Source organism: Triturus cristatus, chromosome 9, assembly GCF_964204655.1.
Source record: "Triturus cristatus chromosome 9, aTriCri1.1, whole genome shotgun sequence".
In the NCBI taxonomy this organism is placed as follows: Eukaryota; Metazoa; Chordata; class Amphibia; order Caudata; family Salamandridae; genus Triturus; species Triturus cristatus.
The window spans coordinates 392,780,240-392,799,515 of NC_140592.1; the positions used below are offsets into that span (position 1 = coordinate 392,780,240).

The 19,276-nt window shown below is 43.5% G+C and overlaps 1 protein-coding gene across 1 annotated transcript in view; it reads left to right on the forward strand.

Moving 5' to 3' along the window:
- The window catches only part of TSPAN15 (tetraspanin 15), a 192,447-nt gene that overhangs the window by 86,693 nt on the left and 86,478 nt on the right, over positions 1-19,276 (forward strand). Inside the window, exons 2-4 of the mRNA XM_085625251.1 lie at positions 23-208; positions 4,893-4,967; positions 7,729-7,824. Coding sequence (XP_085481377.1) covers positions 23-208; positions 4,893-4,967; positions 7,729-7,824 — 357 coding nt within the window. The remainder of the gene's footprint in view (positions 1-22; positions 209-4,892; positions 4,968-7,728; positions 7,825-19,276) is intronic.

Here is a 19,276-nt window from a genome sequence, read left to right on the forward strand (position 1 = left end):
ATTCTATTTCTTTCTACTGCAGCTCATCGGCTTTTTGGTTCTTGTGGTGGGTGTGTATGCCGAGGTGGAGCGGCAGAAGTATAAGACCCTTCACGGTTTATTCCTGGCGCCAGCCCTCATCCTCATCTTGCTGGGACTAGTCATGTTCATTGTTTCCTTCATCGGGGTCCTGGCATCCCTCAGGGACAACATCTGCCTTCTTCAAGTGGTAAGGATACGACCAACCTTTCGCTTGAGTCTATTGCAAAGACTGGCTTGGGGTAGGCGTTATGAGTTTCCAATATTCTATTGGCATCAAGGTTGAGTAAATATTTATCGCTTTCAGAATCTGCATTATTGGGAAGTAAAATACCCCCAAAAACGTCACAAATGTGACTACTTTGTCAGTTTGTGGATATTTGGAAAACTTTAACGCAGACACTGATAATATTCACATTACTACAGAATGTCACTTTCTGAATCTGCCTGCCCATTCACAGGCAGATCTTATGTCAGCCTCTTGCAGTGACATTATTAGCAGGACATTTCCTTGCTTTGAACAGAGAACAATACAAGTTAAGGCAGCTCCTGTCAATGAGTCGCGGGCCATACCCCCCGCAACCAGTTTTCTCTCTATCTGGGTTACTGGGATGGGAGTAGAGACAGAAGTTTGAGCTAGTTGAGGCTTGCAGCTATCTATGGAAAAGAATGACTTCTGTATAAAGGTTCCAAATTTAGAAAAATAATGTATTTCGACGTGTTTTCACATGATGTAGCTGCTGCCTGCATATGTTTCACTCTGCAATATAATGTCGATTACGTGTATTTTTCTGCAACCTTGAAAAAAGTAATCCGGAAAGTCCCCATTTGCCTCCATGGTCGGAATAAAAAGCACCTTGAAAGAAGGACGATCACCGCAAAACTTGCTGCAAATTGGTACACTGTTTATTGGTCAGCTGGGGTTGCTACCTGCATAGGTGTTTTTGAGGAAAACCTGCATTTTTCCTGGCAATAAGCCTCACACGTTGAGCTTCAAGAAAGTTGTAGAGAACCAAAAACAAGGAAAGTGGTAAAAAAAAAAAATACTCAAAATATACATGTGGCTCTTGACAAAATAATTCATGTATGTTAATTGCCCAAAAATGTTAAAGCAATGTAATCCAGTCCTGAAGAAATGGACTCAAATCTGAAACGGGCACATGGTCAACCTTGTGGCCTTGAAGTGACCTGCAGTGCAATCTAAAACGTATCTGCATGTTTGAAATATATAAATCTGAACTGGTGAGATCCAGACAGTGCACCATCCTCTAGTTTTTCTTCACCACACATTTTGTGTGCTTAGTGTGAGTAGTGGGGGACTAGTACTAGTGGTTGAGTCCTCCCTCACAGCAATTTTGTTTAAAGATTGAGTGTGAGGGTCCTCCTTCTTTGCAGCAGTGGTATACAGTGAGGGCGGATATCCTCTGGTGTTTGTTGCAAGAAAGAAAGGATTCACCAGTTCATAAAATAGGCCAGGAACATTTGTTTTGTGCAAAAATGTCCCAAATAGAAGCCCAGCTGGTGGACGGTATATGGGGAGTAGGGAGGGGTATGACTGGCCATTCTGACACTCTGGTATTTCCCAGGTGTGTTGCAGGACGGGGGCTTCTTTCAGAGCTAGATGGGCTTCTATGACGCAACCTTGCTCCCTCAACTCCATTATGAGGTTAGCCCCCTACAGCGTTGGCCAGGGCTGACTGCAGTTTCCATTGGAAGGATGCAGCTTTCAACAATGGAGTATTCAAAAACTGAATATTTTAGTGAATATGGATATTTTCAAAATCCTCCTTACATCTAGTGAATGGTATGTATATGGGAAGAGCTTGTTAGGGGTGTTTGCTTCTTAAAACGAATATTGACTTGGATCCACCGCTTGAAGACAGATGTCGGGAAATGTGTAAGCTAGCAGTGCAGGAAATGGCCAGGGAAAGGCGGCACAGATCATCAGCTTTGTGCATTTAAAGGACCGAGCCAACTCTAAGGGAGAGTGTTCCAAAGATGTCCCCGCTTGCCACTGAATGCGTCAGCCTTGGCACTGGAACTCTGCTTACAGTGTTCTATTGTGCGATTCCATAACCTTTCTATTGCTGCCAAATGCTATTTGTCCCTTGGCTCGGGACCATGGCCGCCATCTCCTTTAGTGGCGCCTCACTTACAGCATTTTCAAACACCCTTGGACCCCCTCACTAAATCTTTAATGATGCTGTCAAATACTGTGCCTAGTTTGCATCACTGTGTCCTCAGAAATGATTCTTCAAGAGATGAGGCTTGTGCAGTCTGAGCCTGTTCTAGAGCAGGGGTGTCCAAAGAGAACCAGAAGCAGACTTGATTAATAAGATAACTTGTGAAGAAGTTCATTTCAGTTAAATGCAAGTATATTTATTTTGTAAGGCTTGTATACTTGCACCCTTTATAAACAACATTATAGGAATACCTACTTCAATGAGTAGCGAATATTGTAAGGCAGTTAGTCTCAAAGAAAGCCAGAGACGGCAATTGAGCTTTCACATTGGTAGAAACATGTCGACCTGATAATTACTACCGTCACTGGCCCATGCTATGTTTAATTTTACTTTAGGAAGACCTAAATAAACTGATATTCTCCCCTACTAGGTAATGTTACGTCAGTTTAGGGGCCCCTTCACCCTCGTGAAACCTTCAAGAGTTTGGACAACGCATTCACAATTAATATTGGACTCTGTTTGGAGACCAGCCTTTTTTATTGCACTCCAGCTAAAAAGCCCACCTTGGTTACTGAATAGCGTGTCCCGGGGGAGTAGTGGATCCAAAGATGAGGCATGCTGCCTTGGTCCTGGAGGGTCTAGCGTCTTTAAAGGAAAGGTACCAGCCTGGTCGATATTGGGCACTGATTAACAACAGTTGCCGGAACCAGCTTCATTGTCTCTTATTTGCTCCCCCCTCCAAACCCACCCCTTTCTTACGGACCCATCAAATACATTTTTTGTGTATGTATCATTCGATAGGGAGGTGGTGTGATTATACAGTTATACTTCTCTCACTGCTATATTTTGTGTATTTATCTTGCATAGCGATACAAGGCTATTTCTGCGCTAAAGACCTGTGGCTGATTTTAAAGTTTTACAAACTAGGTACTAATGGTCAATTGTTGGAATGTGGAAAGTGCTCACTTGCGTATTATCTTTGTTGATTTTATCGGGTGTCTCTTACAACAGCCCATCCCCATACCACTAACTCTAGCCCAGTTGCAGCCATCAATTAGACTGCAGCTGTTTGGAAAGAGGTCGATGAGGAACAATTGGCATGCATGTTTGGCCTGCCCAGTAAACATTGGATGGCACAGGCGCCTTCACACTGTAAATACTTTATCTCACTGCTACTGCTTAACTTGTAAAAACACGTTTGTCTTAAGATTGTGTTACCAGTGCTGCTGCGTGCCAGGGCTATCAAACACCAAGGCTTTCTAGTTTTGATTCCAGCACCGAACTCTCCTGGTTTCTTTATCGCACTCCTATAGGTTTGTTTTTAACCCATGCCTTCACACTTTTTTACTGTTTTTCTATCTTACTCTTATTTTTCTTTCTTTTCTGCATTTCTTCCTGGTCTGGGTCAAAGTCTGATGATGAAAAACATGTCCTGATACCAACCTCTTGCAACGGTCGGAACAAATTAAGCACAATTACAGTGTCATTTCCACATAGTGTGGATGGAGGGAATGTAAGGGCCAAGAGCACTCGGGGTGCACAAGCAATACCAATGAAAAGGGGAGACAATGATGTTGAAAGTAAATGTGTAGCTGTTTTCATAGTCCTCTCCAAGGGCATGATTTATGGCTTGACTGCCGGCGCTCTGTCCGTCAGGGTGGCGGACGAATTCGCCTCAGGGCTGGCTGTCATCTCTGAATCGGGCTAACTAATCAATCCGGATGATGGAGGTAATCTCTATAGGTTAAAGGACCTGCCGTCGCGGTGGTTCCTTTCAGTGTCCAAAAGGTTTGTTGGACGGCCACAGTTGGTTTTGACGGCTGTTAACCAAACTTTTTCAAAGTTTTTGTTTTTTATGAACAAACTTCCAATTCAGGAGGAAGCCTCATCTGACAGTTAAGGGCGGACTGTTCTCATTTGAGGAGCATGGTCGCTACTGATTTGAATAGTGCGAGCCCTTGTCTAGAGGGGTATGGTGGGTGAAAAATATACTGGAATGTGGCCCGAGCAATTGCCAGAGGTGTGAGGACTGTGGTGATATTTTTATAGTGTGGCTGTGGGACCACACTGTTTAATACACTCCCCATCTTGGGTCCAGTCAGGCTGGAGTGTAAACCTATTGCTCAACCCTGGAAAGCTGTGGCTTCGAGTAGCAATACTTGCATAACAGAACTAGTGTAAAGCATTTAGGAAGGTGAAGCAACCAGATACGAAACTCCTAGATTACAAAAGAAAACCGACACCAATTTATTACCTTTTTATGAATTTTCAGACACCAAGATGGGCAAAATCCACCAAATGGTTCCGGGGGTATAGATTTGTATGTAAAATGTAAATCTCTGCTTTTTAGTCCAAAGCACAAACCAGCACTGGTATAATATTTTCTCCAAAATGTTTGTTTTGCATTCCTGAATTTTTTAAACCCTCTATTTATTTCTGCCTAAAGATATATCAAACCATCATTATCGGGGCATACTGAATTGAAGAAAAAGCAGTAAAAGGCTTTTTTGAAAGCCTTGATAAGTAACAGTGGCTTTCAGATCTGCTAGATGGGCTTCTGCTAGATGGGCTGGGGGCAACAGGATATGAATGCCTGGGAATGCACTAAGCAAGATGAGCACACCCTCCAAGACGCAAATGTGAAGTCCCATCCCTCCATTACTAACCATGTTTCCACCTTTCTCGTTTCAGTTTATGTACACCCTCGGAGCATGTTTGATTCTTGAACTTACGGGTGGCATTGTGGCCTTGATCTTCCGACACCAGGTATGAGAACTCTTGCTTGATCCAGCTTCAGGCCCTACATATGCAGCACTAGTTGACAGTACCTTAGTTCTGGTCACTTTTAATGCAAGACTTTCACCCTGGCTACAATGATCCTTTTTGCTGTGGTTCTCTTAAAAAAAAAAAAAAAAAAAAAAAAAAAAATCAATGTGGTTCGACTCAGGGCCCGATTATCAAAGGTAAACTTATACTTTTGTGTAAGTTATGATTGTTTGCTATTCACAAAGGTATGTTACTAGTAGTGTTATGACTGCAGTCACCCCACACAAAAATATATGACTTGCCCTTCTTTTTTTAATGTGCGGAGACTCCACAGTTGTAAAGGTAGGGCAGTCTTATATTTTTATGTATGGAGACTCCGCAATTGTAAAGGCAGTACTAGTAAAAAAAAAAGTTTAAGTTTACCTTTGCGAGTTGTGGTAAATAAAATAAATATTACCTGACTGAATTTCGTACGGAGTCTTAAAATAAAGTAAAATAGCTCAAAATAACAAGAGGCAGAATCCGTGGTATAAGAGGTTTTCTAATGGGCTTTATTCCATTCAAAATGGCCGACTCGAGTGGCGGCCTTCAGGTTCCGTCACCACGAGGGTTCAGGAAGTGAAGTACAATAACTTATTAACAGACATACATTTTTATAATAAGTGCATTACAATGAAACGAATGTAGAAGGCGTAACATTTGATAAGAAAAATGACGTAACAGTGACATAATCGAAACTAGGCGTAATAAGGAATAAAAGAAACATAATTGGCTTGCATTATCAGACATAGGTGGATCTATAAGATAATACTTGGCATAGATGCGCGCGCAGCAGCATGACGTGTAATTGACGTGTAACTAGGGGGTGAAGGGGACTTGACATTTAGCTCTACATGTGGAGACGAGAAGTCTGGGGTCAAGTCATCCTAATCCCAAATCATATCTAACATCCTATGTTTAAAGAACTATGTTATCCACAAGGAAGAGACTCTCGGACAGAATCTATTCTATACTGACTATGTGCGTGTACAAGCGTCTAAGTGTCTATATGAGATGCGAGGGGCAGAAAACTTTCCATAGCAACAGGGCTATGAATCACTTGCATGAAGACAGAGAAGCCTGGCCTTTTGCTTGGTAACTGGAGGAATGTTTACTTAAACTACTAGGCAAGAATGCATCGGCTGAAGAGCAAAATAGATAATTCGAAGGTGAAATACAACTTCTTGGCAGACAGGCGAAAACTGGCCGAGGCAGGCACCGTTAGCTGCACAGAGAGTAGGACAAAGTTCATGGATACAGATGCGAGCTCAAGCTGAAGCTGTCAGAGACAGAGAGCAGGGAAAGGCTTTGAGGACAGAATCGGGCCTACTCGCCTGAACTGTAAAAATGGAATAACTTGGCCATATAAAGTCGGTGGCCTTTTATACTTAGGAATCGAATATCCAGCCCATTGATGGCGGATCTGACAGAGAACATGTTGACGGTAGACACACATATGTTTGCGTCTTAGAAACTGGAACTGGAGGGAACATACATGTACTTGTAACATGCATATAGAACCGTTGGGGTCCAAGATAGGGGACATAACTGACCAGGAAAATCCACATTTCCACAGAGTCAGGCCCTTAACGTTCAATAAAATGTATTCTGCACATTTGGTTTGTACTTCACCTCGTTGAGAGTAGTTATTCTAATCACTAACCATGCTGTCCACTATGGCCATGGAATGTATGAACTGCATAAGCAAACATATGACCTGCTTGTCTCGCAATGGCCAATAATCGTCATAATATAAAGAGGCCACGGATATAATGTCCATATATATTCCTCGCTCAGCCTGACTCCCAAGAGTTGAGTAGAGTTAACTGTTTTGGGTGCAAATTTTGTATGTGTAAAAAGGTGAATGTCCGCAAATTCACAATTGCCTCATTTTTTTTGCATGAGCAACTTGCTCATGAGTGCGGATGCCTACATCTATTTCACCCTATTGTACCTGAGCGCTGTATTCCTATTAAATGGTGCACCAGTGGTGTTCTCATGTAGGTTGTTAGGAAAGAAGGAATGCATTTGAAAGAAGGAAGTAGATTGCCATCACCAGTGAAGCAATTTTAATCAATATTTATATCTTGTATTAGAAATGTAGGCACCTTGATAGCTATTGTTGTCGGCTTTGTTCTTAATCATCGTCATCCTACTCACTCCACATGACCCACAGGGAAGTCAGAAGGGTTGTGTGTCAACCACACCTGAGCAAGTCTCCCATCATAATTTACAGTTTTACCTCTGGAATGGAAGTAGTGCTAGAAGCAAATCCTTGGGCTCACGTTTGTGAATCAGAAACGTTTCTATAGGCTTGTTTATCCTGTGGGTGTTTCATTCCACTTGCTTTCCTTTGGACTACCCTGTTTTGCGTAAGCAAATTTCCTTTTTCAAACTTCATTTGTCCAATTGGCCGTGTTAATGGTCCATTTGTGTATGTGTGAAATTGTGCAAAAGTTGTGCATGTTCAAACTACCATTTTTGTGTGGCAAAGGGACAATAGAGCTCAGTGTCTTTGAGGAAAACTGGGGCATGGTGATGGCACCAGCAGTGTATGCTCTTTCATGTATGAGTAAACGAATATCTGGTCACCGTTCCCCTGCAATGTTACTTTTATACCCTCTTTACAGAGATCGTTTCAAACATACACCAGAGGAAAAATAATATGCGTCCATTCAATAATGGTTAATCAGATGATCTAATTTCTTTTTTCGTGTTCCAGACTCTGGATTTCCTAAACTCTAACATCCGACGAGGGATTGTGAATTACTACGACGACCTGGACTTCAAGAACATTATGGATTTTGTTCAAAAGCAGGTTTGTTGTTCAGTCTTCTCCTCTATTAAGCAAATGGCGATGCCAAGACTATTACTGACTCCAAAGAGATATATATATATATATATATATATATATATATATATATATGTGTGTATATATATATATGTGTGTATATATACACACAAACAAACAAGACCACAGCCTAAGCATTTTCTACAATTTGAAACTAAAAAGAAAAGTATACAGAGACACAAACAAGTAGATATCAAACAATTACACAAGTTATGAGCATTTTACATTACTTCACAATCAAAACATATACAACAATCTATTTTAATGGGAAATTTGGAGCTTTTAAAATGTGTTTTTATACTTAAAGGGCAAGACCATACGCTAGACTCTAGCATATTGCTGTGTCTTTTTTGGCTCCTACTGGCTCCTATTTTTGTCTGCACATACGAGTGCATCTTTTCAATTCAGGCCAATAATAGTCCATACTACTGTTTGCTGTACTTGTGCCACTCCTATGAAACTAAGGATGCCAGCTTTAATTTATATATTGAAAGGTTGATAAAGCCGGATTCTTATCGGTCTTACCATCACCAAGAATCCTCTCAGGTCGCCAGGATCTTTTTATCTGCTAAATAGTGTAAAGGGGAGAAAATCCAATTTTAGCACATCATTCAACGAATCGAATCTGAACTCTAAAGGACCACTGACTCAGATTATCAAAATTTAAGGATTTATTACAAAGCCAAAAATAATTGCACATACAAGCACCTCATCATGAGGTTAAGAAAATATATGGGCACTAATACAAAGAAGATTCTACGCAGGAGTCTCATCCGACTCAGGATAAGAAGAATAGTCCGTTCCAGAAGCATTAGACAACCAATAACTGCTCCAATCTCTATATTAGAAGTCATTAACCTAAAAGAAATATCAATTAGTCTATTCCTACTCTATCTCCAAGATGACATCCCTACTTGGCATTTTCCTCAGGCAAGAGAATAGGAAAAGGTGTCAGAAGTGAAGACTTCCTTAGAAGTGCACTCACTTTACTCAGAGCTCGTTCTAAGATGTTCCTTCTACCTCTCTATCTAATCCTCAGCTGCTCAACCCACGGGGCACTGTCCCCAATTCAAAATCCTAAAATCATAGGACACTCCCTCCGTCACACCTCTCCAGCCAGGTCTTCTGCCGGTACTTTTCCACCGAAACTTGTATTCCATCCAAAGGCGGTTAGCTTGACCTTGTGTCCCAGGCACCTTCTCTGCCGACAGTATCATCCCTGCATTACAGTATACTCCCATGTTGGCTTCTCATGCCATCCTAACTCCTAAAACAAAAGGGTTAGTCTTCCTAACAAGCTAGGTGTCCTTGCACCTGCAACAGAAACATGGGAACGAGAAACTTTCCATTTCACTGAGATTTTCTAACCTCTCTAAAACCCAGTGCCTTTCTAAGGAAACAATTTTCGGCCTACAATATTCAGCTAACATAAGAAATGAATAGGCCTTTCTCTTAAACGTAGATTCGGTCAGGCCTTTACACATTTTAAATACACGTTTCTGAAAATCACACTATAAGCATTGATATTCGTTAAATTGCATTCATGAATAAGCAATCTACACGTGCAGACATTAATATGGTTCACGTTTGAATCCTAATGCATCACATTATACGTGAACTAAGTCGTTCTGCATTTTCTAACATATATTCCCGACTAAACATTACATTAAACTTCATAAATGACTGTTACATTTCTATTTAAACTAATATATGCTGCTTTTAGTACTACGTTTCTAAGCCACGCGTTAATAAAATGCCACTAAATATATGGGTGCAGACTACCAGCGATTATGGCGCACCCCTACAAATTTCAGAATAACATGGTGCTCTATCAAGGTCAAATTCCTGCACATTTGCAGAGTTTTTTTTTAACATTTTCAGTTTTACATTTTGATTTATGTATCTATTGTCGCCCAGTCAGAATTCATTTTCTAAACCACCGTGGATCCCCAGAGGTGCATGGACCACTATGATCGCTGGTCGAGCAAACATAAACACACTATTTGTCCAGAATTAGTCCTGGCTACCAGCTGGTGTGTTGTAACGAGGGTGACCTTTAGGGAGCCTGTTACAACGTGCTGGGACATGTAGTGAATACTTGAAATGGTGATACAATTCCACACACTGCTTTGAGCCATTCTCCTCATTCCCAACGCAACGGAGACAAGCCGTGTAAGAAACAATGGGCACAGAATTTGTCACTGATTCCAGGCACGGTTTCAACACTGACACACTCTCTGCTTCAGGCTAAGCTTCTATTTTGAACATTTAATTGCTTGGAAATCTAAACTGTATGTCCGTCTGTGAGAGGAGATGAGTGGGTTTTTTGTTTAGTGCAACCCACGATTCGTTAGTAAGTTAACAATTTCTGCTAAACTGTGATTTTACACCTTCCACCAGTGTTTGGATTCTTTAAGGATTATTAAGTTGTGTTAAAACAAACATATGCAAGGCAATAGGTCTCGCATTACTGAAAGTTTGAGCTATTGGCGTTGCGTTATTATTAGCAGCGCCCATAGCTCAAACTTCCAGTAATGCGACGCCTATTACATTTCAAATGCTTTTATTTTTACTTTCAGCCATGTTGCACTGTGGGTGCGCTGCTATGCAATGTGGCAAAAAAACTTTAACAAAGCCAACAGATCTCGTAGAAGCGAGACCAATTGGCTTTGCCAATGCTTGTTTCTGTGTACTGTTGCCTGGATCGCTTTGCAGCTCTTTCTGTCGCGAATAAAGAAGACAATTTAAATAGCACAGATCACATACTGAATTTTAAAAAAAGAACAGCTGAATGGACATGCAAGAATTTATGCCAATGACGCAAACAATACCCTGACATCTCTGCAGCAAGTAAAGCCACAGAACTATCTCGTAGTTTTAGACCACTTACACCAATGTTGCAAATATTAAATTATGTAAGAGTGTTCCAAAACAATGGAAAGATCCGCACGCACTCAAGTGTATCCTGGTCAAAATGGTGAATATATCTTAAGTGCAGATTGGTATCTCCTGAGTGTGAGATTTTAATTATTAAACTGAAAATGTTGTCATTAAATCTGCTTTTATAACTTTTCAATTAGGATCTATAGATCAACATGACAGTATATCCAATTAACGGTATGCCCAAAGCATTTCAAGCTATGCCCTTCTAGACAAGCTGTGGAGACTCGCTGTACCTTAGAATCAGTTTCACCAGAAGATGCATGTTGATCTAATGATCATAATTGAATAGTTATATAAGCATTTTAATGACAAAATGAACAAAGAAAGTATAAAAAAAACTAAAAATGAACGTTTGATATCCTCATTGGATTACTCTTTGAATTATTGAAATTTAATGCAGACTGGAGATGCTATCCTCCACAAGAGGAAAACGCTTATGTTCAAATTATATCACATAAATGGCAAACATTCTGAACTAACCTGTCTTTCATTAATATTCTTATCCATCAATCAATCCAGACTTTATTTCGGTATTATTTCACACCATAAAAGTACACATATACAACACATTATTAACATTAATCATAGTTAAAAAACATCCATAGTACATGAGGCAAATAGCAAGTTTAAAATAAAGTGCAAATATTATCAGGTTTGGTAGGTGTTAAAAAGGTATTCCAGTGGTTAAACTAATCATGAGTTAAACAATGCAGCATCATTGATCCAGGCAGTTCCTCATTTTAACAGTTAATTTTAAAAATTCTAATACATGTAAAACACTATCACTATACAGGAGCTGAAGATACACAAGGGCTGGTCTAATTTGGTTAAAATTAAGTTTTTTTAACAGGGCAACCAGGTAACGTCTGCGCGGATATTCATAAAATTTACATAAAAAAATAAAATGCAGCATATCCTGTGGAGACATTCCGTCGCAGCCACAGGGAGCAGCAGTTTTATTAAAATTGTCTAGTTTTGGTCTGATTAAAAGGTGATGTAAAATATTGAGCCTAAACCTTGTCAGTAAATTTTTTTCGTGCGAAGTGAAACTGCCCGTTAAATACGGCTCCATTGTATCACAGGTCTTGAGGATCATGTATTTTCTGATACTAGGTTTCATAAGCTCCACCCCTTCTCTTTGGGTCACCCTATCCAAAAGAAAAGCTTGTTTAATTGCTGCCACGTCCCCCTTTACAATCTTGTCTGGGTTTTCAAACAGATTCAAACGACCCAGCCTGAAGAAGCAAGATTTCAAATATTTCAACCAGGGGACGCACATTGAGTTATCCTGGGATACAAGATCTTTCACAATTAGATGGGTAAGCGGTATATCTTTGTTTAGCCACAGCTTTACCCAACAGAGCAGTGGCCTTAGGGCAAATATCACATAAATATTTTGTCCCCAGTTCTTCATGAACTGCCATATTCGGTGTACTACCGGGAACACAAAGTAGACGTTTAAGAAAATTATTTTCCGCGACCTGTAAATGTTCTCCCTTTACATAGCCCCATAGTTCGCTGCCGTAAACCGCGCTCGCTACTGATTTAGCATTATAAAGTTTAATCATTGCATTAGTTGGCTTCTTCCCCAGTTTTCTTGCGAAATTAAAAATAGAGGCATTTGCCCTTAACATTTCCCCTTCTTTTTTGGCCAGATGGGGACCCCAGCTAAGCTTGGAGTCAAATAAAACACCAAGATACGTGAATGATTGTGAAGTGGGGATTGAAGCGTCATCTAATTTAAAGACAAACTTCTTTTTTGGTTGACGGCCAACATGCATGATGTATGATTTGGCATTATTGATCATTAAGTCTCTATCAGACATAAAATTGTTAAAAGCGTTTAGGAGAGCCTGGAGTCCCTTCTCTGTTCTGGAGATTAAAACCGCATCATCGGCATATAAAAGAACTGGAATACTCCGCCTGCCAACTCTCGGGCAGTCAGCCTGTACCTCCTGCAGGACAACATCTAAATCGTTAATATAAAAGTTAAAAAGAAATGGGGCGAGAATGCAGCCCTGCCGTACTCCCTTCTTAATGTCGAAATTACCAGTGGCGTCCCCATTTGCAGAATACCTAACATTTGCACTGGTGTTACTATGCAAATCCACCAGAAAATCAACAATCCCCCTATCCACCCCCTTCTCACTCATGGTCTGCCACAGCCTTCCCCTGTTAACACAGTCGAAGGCTGATGACAGATCCATGAAGGCGAGGTGAACAGTCCCCTTCTGCACCACCGTATATTTACTCAGAACCAGAAAGAGATTGAGGCACTGGGCTATGGTAGAGCGACCACTGCAGAAACCGTATTGAGAGATTGACATAATATCATTATCGTCCGCCCAACATGACAATCTCTGTAACAGGACTCTCCCCATGATTTTAACCATGGAGTCGATCATTGAGATTGGTCGATAGCAAAGAGGGCTGCCCTTATCTCCTTTCTTAAACACAGGAACAATCGTTGATAACCCCCATGCCAGAGGACAGCCCAGTTTAGCGGCAGCATTAAAGACTACAGCCAGGATTTGGCCCCAGAAACTCGGGTCAGACTTATACAGGTCTGGGGGGATGCCATCAGGTCCTGGAGCTTTCCTAGCTGTCAATCCCTCTATGACCTCCATGACCTCACTTCTATTGAACTTGATGGTATCTCCCCTTACACTCAATTTTGAATTATTTATTACAGGGAGAGCTGAATAATACAATTGTTTAAAATGATGTTCCCACTCCTCTTTGGTTATGCAACAAACTAAACCATCACCAGGGTCTTCTACCAAAAATGTTTTTTTAACTAGCGCCCAGAATCTGGAACTACTTTTTAGGATGGTGGGGTCTAAAATCTCGCTCCAAGCCTCTTCTCTTAAGGTCTCTTTATGAGATGCGATAAGAGATTTGTATTCTTTCCTGCATAATTTTACATCCTCCTGGTTTCTCGGTTTGACTGCCAGGGCACTCCTAAGATTGCGAGCGGCTTTGGAGCATTCATGGCTAAACCATCTTGGGCCACCTTTCTCCATATTATTAGCGGGGACCAACAACATCTTAGACACCTTCTCCGTCAGGTTATGATATGCATTAAGAACCTGCCTTGGGTCTCCCCCCTCGTATGTACAGATCTTTATGTCCTCAGTGCATTTATCTATAATATTTTTATATAGTCGATCTTGTGTGACCATTGACCACTTGAGTCGCCTCCTCCCGTCCGTTGTACCCAGCCTACCTGAACTATAGTTCTGTTTTTCCATGTTAATCCAGGGGCCCTTAAGGCGGATTGTCAGGGGGTTATGATCACTGAATTCACTGTGAACTATTTTGAACGAATCCAAAAAGGTCTGCATAGGTACTGACAGAAGCATATGATCAATGAAGGTGCCCCTGCCATGCCCTTTAAAAGTAGGGATGTCAAAACATTTTGAAGGATCCCTAAGTGTCATTTCCAAAACAAGATCCACGTTGTTCAATAAATCATTACAAAATTTCCCATCTACCGTATGTTCCAGATGTAAACCACCCAGGCGCTCACACTGCAGATCTGTTAAACATTTCCTCAGAGGGTCACCACACGGGTGCACATTAAAATCACCCATGATCATAAGGTTATGAATGAAGTCCTTCATAGAGGTAATAATAAAGACGTGTAGTGCAATTATTGAACTAGACATTGAACTAGTATTTGGGGTGTTATAAAAGTTCACCAAACCCGCCGAGCAGTTTTCACCAGTTAAAACAAGCCCCATTATTCCAAAATGATGTGTTGCAATTCTACGAGTATTGCACGGGAGTTGTGGAAATTTAGCTTGCAAACTGAACATTATCTGCGCCATCTTGCCCCTCCCCAGCACCACGCACAGCGAACGCACGGCTGCCATTTTAGGCACCCCACTCATTGTCAATCGCCAGCGCGGTCCCCTTGGCGCTGCAAGCATCCCCCGCGCGCTGGCCACCCCCGCTCTCTCATACAGGCCATAAACCCTCTCCTTCTGCGCGACCCTGCTACGGAACCACATCCGACCGACATCCCATACATGGTCATGCCTCTCCTTTGATAACCCCCTTCCCCTGCGCCCCATTGTCCGAACTGGTCCCAGGCCATCACCTAGCCCTGCGGATGCAGTTTATTGCCCCTACTGTAAGGGAAACACCCCGCATCAAAGGGATTACAGTAGATCAAAGCCCCTACCCCCTGAGACCCGGCCGGTTGCACACACCGCCGGGAATTAGCGGAATTCCCTGCTGCGCGATAGCCATCTCCCACTGCGGGTAGGGTGGGAACTTCTACTGTATCTATGTGTGGGACCGGATCTGAGCCGGGGCTTCAGGGGATGTTCTTTCAGGCATCAAGAGAATCTCAAGAATATACTATGTGTAATAAAGCAATAAACCAGTGTATAAGAGACCAGGTCTCAGAGATGCAGTTAGAGCACCTCGTGACGATACCTTGCTGTCTGATCTGATGTGTTCTGCTCCGACGGAATAAAACTTTGTTTCCTGCCTTCCAGTCTCCGGCGCCTGCCTCTTTTATTGGTAAATTATCGAGTGGTATGAGAGGCGATTACCGCCGGGCAAATACTTGAGGGGTTATCGACTGAAACTGCCGCTACCATTTAACAATTGGCGTCCCAAACGTGGGGCCCATCAGCGACACGTGGATCCAGTGGGAGAGGTCCCGACGACAGAGTGAACGACTGCAACGATCGGGAGAGCTCCTGCCCAATAGACCCTCGTCTGGCAGCCGATCATCCGAACTTCACTGGTTCCGAGCAGACCTCTCTCGAGTGATCTACGGTCCTGACTGGGAACCATCAGGAGTGCCGCGGCAAATACGGAGAGTAGAGGACGATCGGGCGCTGGAGGCGGAAGACGAGAAACTGTCCACGCGGTCCGGGTAAGGTCGTGAAATACGACAAAAGTGCGAAATAATTGATTGATTGTTTGAATACTAGTATTGCTCATTGATTGTTCTCTTTGAGATATTCGCTGTCTACAAACGGGGAGGAGTAGAAATACTCTCTCTCTCTCCCTTTGCAGATAGTGAAGGGTAGGTAACGCAGACTTTTGTCCCCGTTGAAACCCGTCGTGCCTATCTTTATCTCCCATTGATTGATTGTCCGAACATTGATTGTTTTGAAGAATAGTGCTTTTTGAGATATTCTCTGTTTGCAAATAACGTAGAATAGGAATATTCTGTCTAGTCTTTGCAAATAGTGAAGGGTAGGTAACGCAGACTTTTGTCCCCGTTGAAACCCGTCGTGCCTATCTTTATCTCCCCATTGATTGATTGATTGATTGTCCGAACACTAGTTGTTCGATATTGGTTCTTTGGAGGTATTCTCTGCTTACAAATAACGAAGAATAGAGATATTCTGTCTAGTCTTTGCAAGCAGTGAAAAGATAGGTAGTGCTGACTTTTGTCCCCGTTGAAACCCGTCATGCCTATCTTCTCCCCACTGATTGGTAGTTGGTTCTGCCCGGACCACTTATTAGAGGTGAACCACCCGGCTCCACTGGAAGGCACCCCTAATAAGGACATGTTCACTAAATATGGACTAGTCGCCGTAGCTTATAGCAAGCTGTGGCATAAATATACCAAGAAGGACCCCGAAAGTCGGTGGCCACTGATGGGATCCTTCGACGACCGCAAGATAGAAGCGCTAGAAGTAGCTCTGCGTAGCAATAAGACGACGCCTACTATGCTTGACAGTATTGGCATGTGGCGCAAAGAAGCGACGCAACGGAAAAAGAGGGAAGAAGTAAAAGCAGAAAAGGAATTACGAAAGGCAGCTCACCTTGCCGCTAGAAAGTTAGAAGAAGACATAAAGGAGAGAAGGGAAACTAAACTAAGACAGGAGCCCGAAACCTCAGGCCAGTACACTGTTAGGACCCCTTCTCTGCTCTACCCTGAGTTGTCCTCCAAGCAGCGGACGAATGACGAATTACTGTTAGGTCCCCCGATCATTTACATGCCCCCTCCGTATGCACCCTCCCAATCAATAGTGCAACACCCACAACCCCCGAACACGAGCGAAAGCAGTACAGGGGCCTCGGCCCTCACGGCCTCCGCGCCGGCTGAGCCTCTTGTGCCGAACCCAACGTCGACTACAACGCTAGACGACCATGAGATAGGAAAGAAAGAGTCCACCAGAATGAATCGATTAACTAAGGATGAACGAGCAGGAATTGACAAGATAGTAGGGACGCTGGTGGAGCGAAAAGAAAGTGAGGAGTATATAACAGACGTGTATAAATCGTATGCCGACAGCCGCAGACGACACTTCGTCGTACGGCTCTGTTATCACGCCCTGAATGCATATGAGGATAGGTACCACGATAAAGGTCCCGAAGGCTTAGCGGCCCTATATAGGAAGGTAGACATTGGGGAAGAAGGAGAGGGCGATGTAACGAACCTCTTCACTCGTACACTCGAGGTCTACCGACACCTTAAAGAACATGGACAGACCACCAAAACAGAAACCCCCATAGCAACTAAGCCCCAGGGAGGAAGGGCCGATGCCATGATGCCCATTAAAGAAGCTGCCCCCTACTGGGTCCCCCCACGGGGTCAGGGAACACACGACGACATCAACCACCAAGATGCGAAGGGAAGGGTTGTATATAACTGGGTCTACCAGCCGTGGGACCGGCAAGATATTTTGACCTTTAGAAAGACTCTACCCGACTTGAGAAAGAACCCGACTGCCTTCTACACGGAATTGGGTACAGCCTTAGGCTCAACGATAATGACGTTAGCAGATATCGACTTGTTCTTTGGGCTATGCCTGCCGGCTGATGTGTGGAAACAAATCCGGAAAGTTGACCACGCTGAGCCGTTCGGATATACCTGGATACAACTCGATACCATAGATAAACAGCGAGAACCAGGACAGAAACCCCCGAAAGCCATCTTAGAGCTCCCAGACAAGATTGTACAAAAGCTGAAGACTCTAATCCCAGAAAGAAAGGTAGACTGGTCGATAGTGACGGCTTGCCGCCAGAAACCCCAGGAGGATGTGTCTGAATACTTCTCCCGATTCGAGACTGTGTTTTCCGATTACAGTGGCCAAGACATGACCACCGTAACCGGACACCACCTCTTTGTCCAGAATTATGTAAAGTGTCTGTCTCAAGAAGTTTCCCAGAAGCTACAGACCAGCGAGAGCAGTTGGGCAGCCTCCAAACCCGCAGCAATTCTCCAGATGGCCCAATACTACGAAAACCAGAAGAACGAGAACGATAGGGCGTCAGAGAAGAAGAAAAAGGAATTAAAGGAGAGGGTGATGATAGCACAGTTGCAAGGGGTGACCATAGGAAGGGAACCCCCAAAAGAGAATTACCAACCAACCGCCCCTAGAAAGCTACCCCCTAGAGACCATACACCTACACCCTACAACGGACGGAGAGACTTAGATGGGAATCAATGTGCGTTCTGTAGAGGGTTCGGACACTGGAAATCCCAGTGCCCGGTCCTTTTGGAACTGAACAAAAATAGGGACCCCAATAGACACAACCGGAAGTTTGTTGATACCCACCATCAACGTCACCACACTTGATTAGGATCACGTGCAATCGAGCAACGCCATTTTTTCCGAATACGCTAACCAGATCGCTGATACGTACAACGCTCCAGCAAAATAGTATGGTCAAACATTTTTAATAAATTATAAGTATAACAACATTCCGGCAAAATGAACAGGTTAGAACATGTTTTAAACAACTATTTACATGACAGTCTGCTGCGACCTGCATCCCAAAGCATTTACGTCCACGTGACACCGTCCTCTCCTCTCCTTCCTCGAAGTTGCAACATTGGCCTGTTTTGGGCGGTCCTTTTTAGTTGATTTTGGGCTATAAAAGCCATGCAAAAATCCCTTGACATCAGTGGCGGGCGATTGTGCGAATAGGCCGGAGGCTATACGAAGCGCCGGAGGGCTGGTGCCCTGGCGGGGGGAGGCGACGCGGACGGACCTCCCCCAGCTCCCCAGGTGGAGGCTTGCCAGGCACCCCAACCGCCTTTGACTCGCCGGCCAGCTAAGCTGCACCCAACCGCCTTTGACTCGCCGGCCAGCTAAGCTGCACCCAACCGTCTTTGACTCGCCGGCCAGCTAAGCTGCACCCAACCGTCTTTTATTCGCCGGCCAGCTAAGCTGCACCCAGCCATCTTTTTCATCGGCCTGCTGAATTTCACCCTGGCACGCCGTGCGGATCTTCCCATTTGCTTCTTCCTTCAATAATGGAGGGTGCCCTGGCGGGGCGAGGCGACTCGGACGGGCCTCCCCCACCTCCCCAGGTGGAGGCTCGCCAGCAGACGAGGGCACCCCAACCGCATCTTTCACACGTCAGCCAGCTGAGTTGCTTCCTGCCACTTCATTCGCCGTTCGGCTGAGCCGGCACCCCTGCACGCGACCGCCAGGCAACCACCCAGGCACAGGGTTCACCAAGACTGCCGCTAGCACCCGACGCGGGGAGTGGGCCC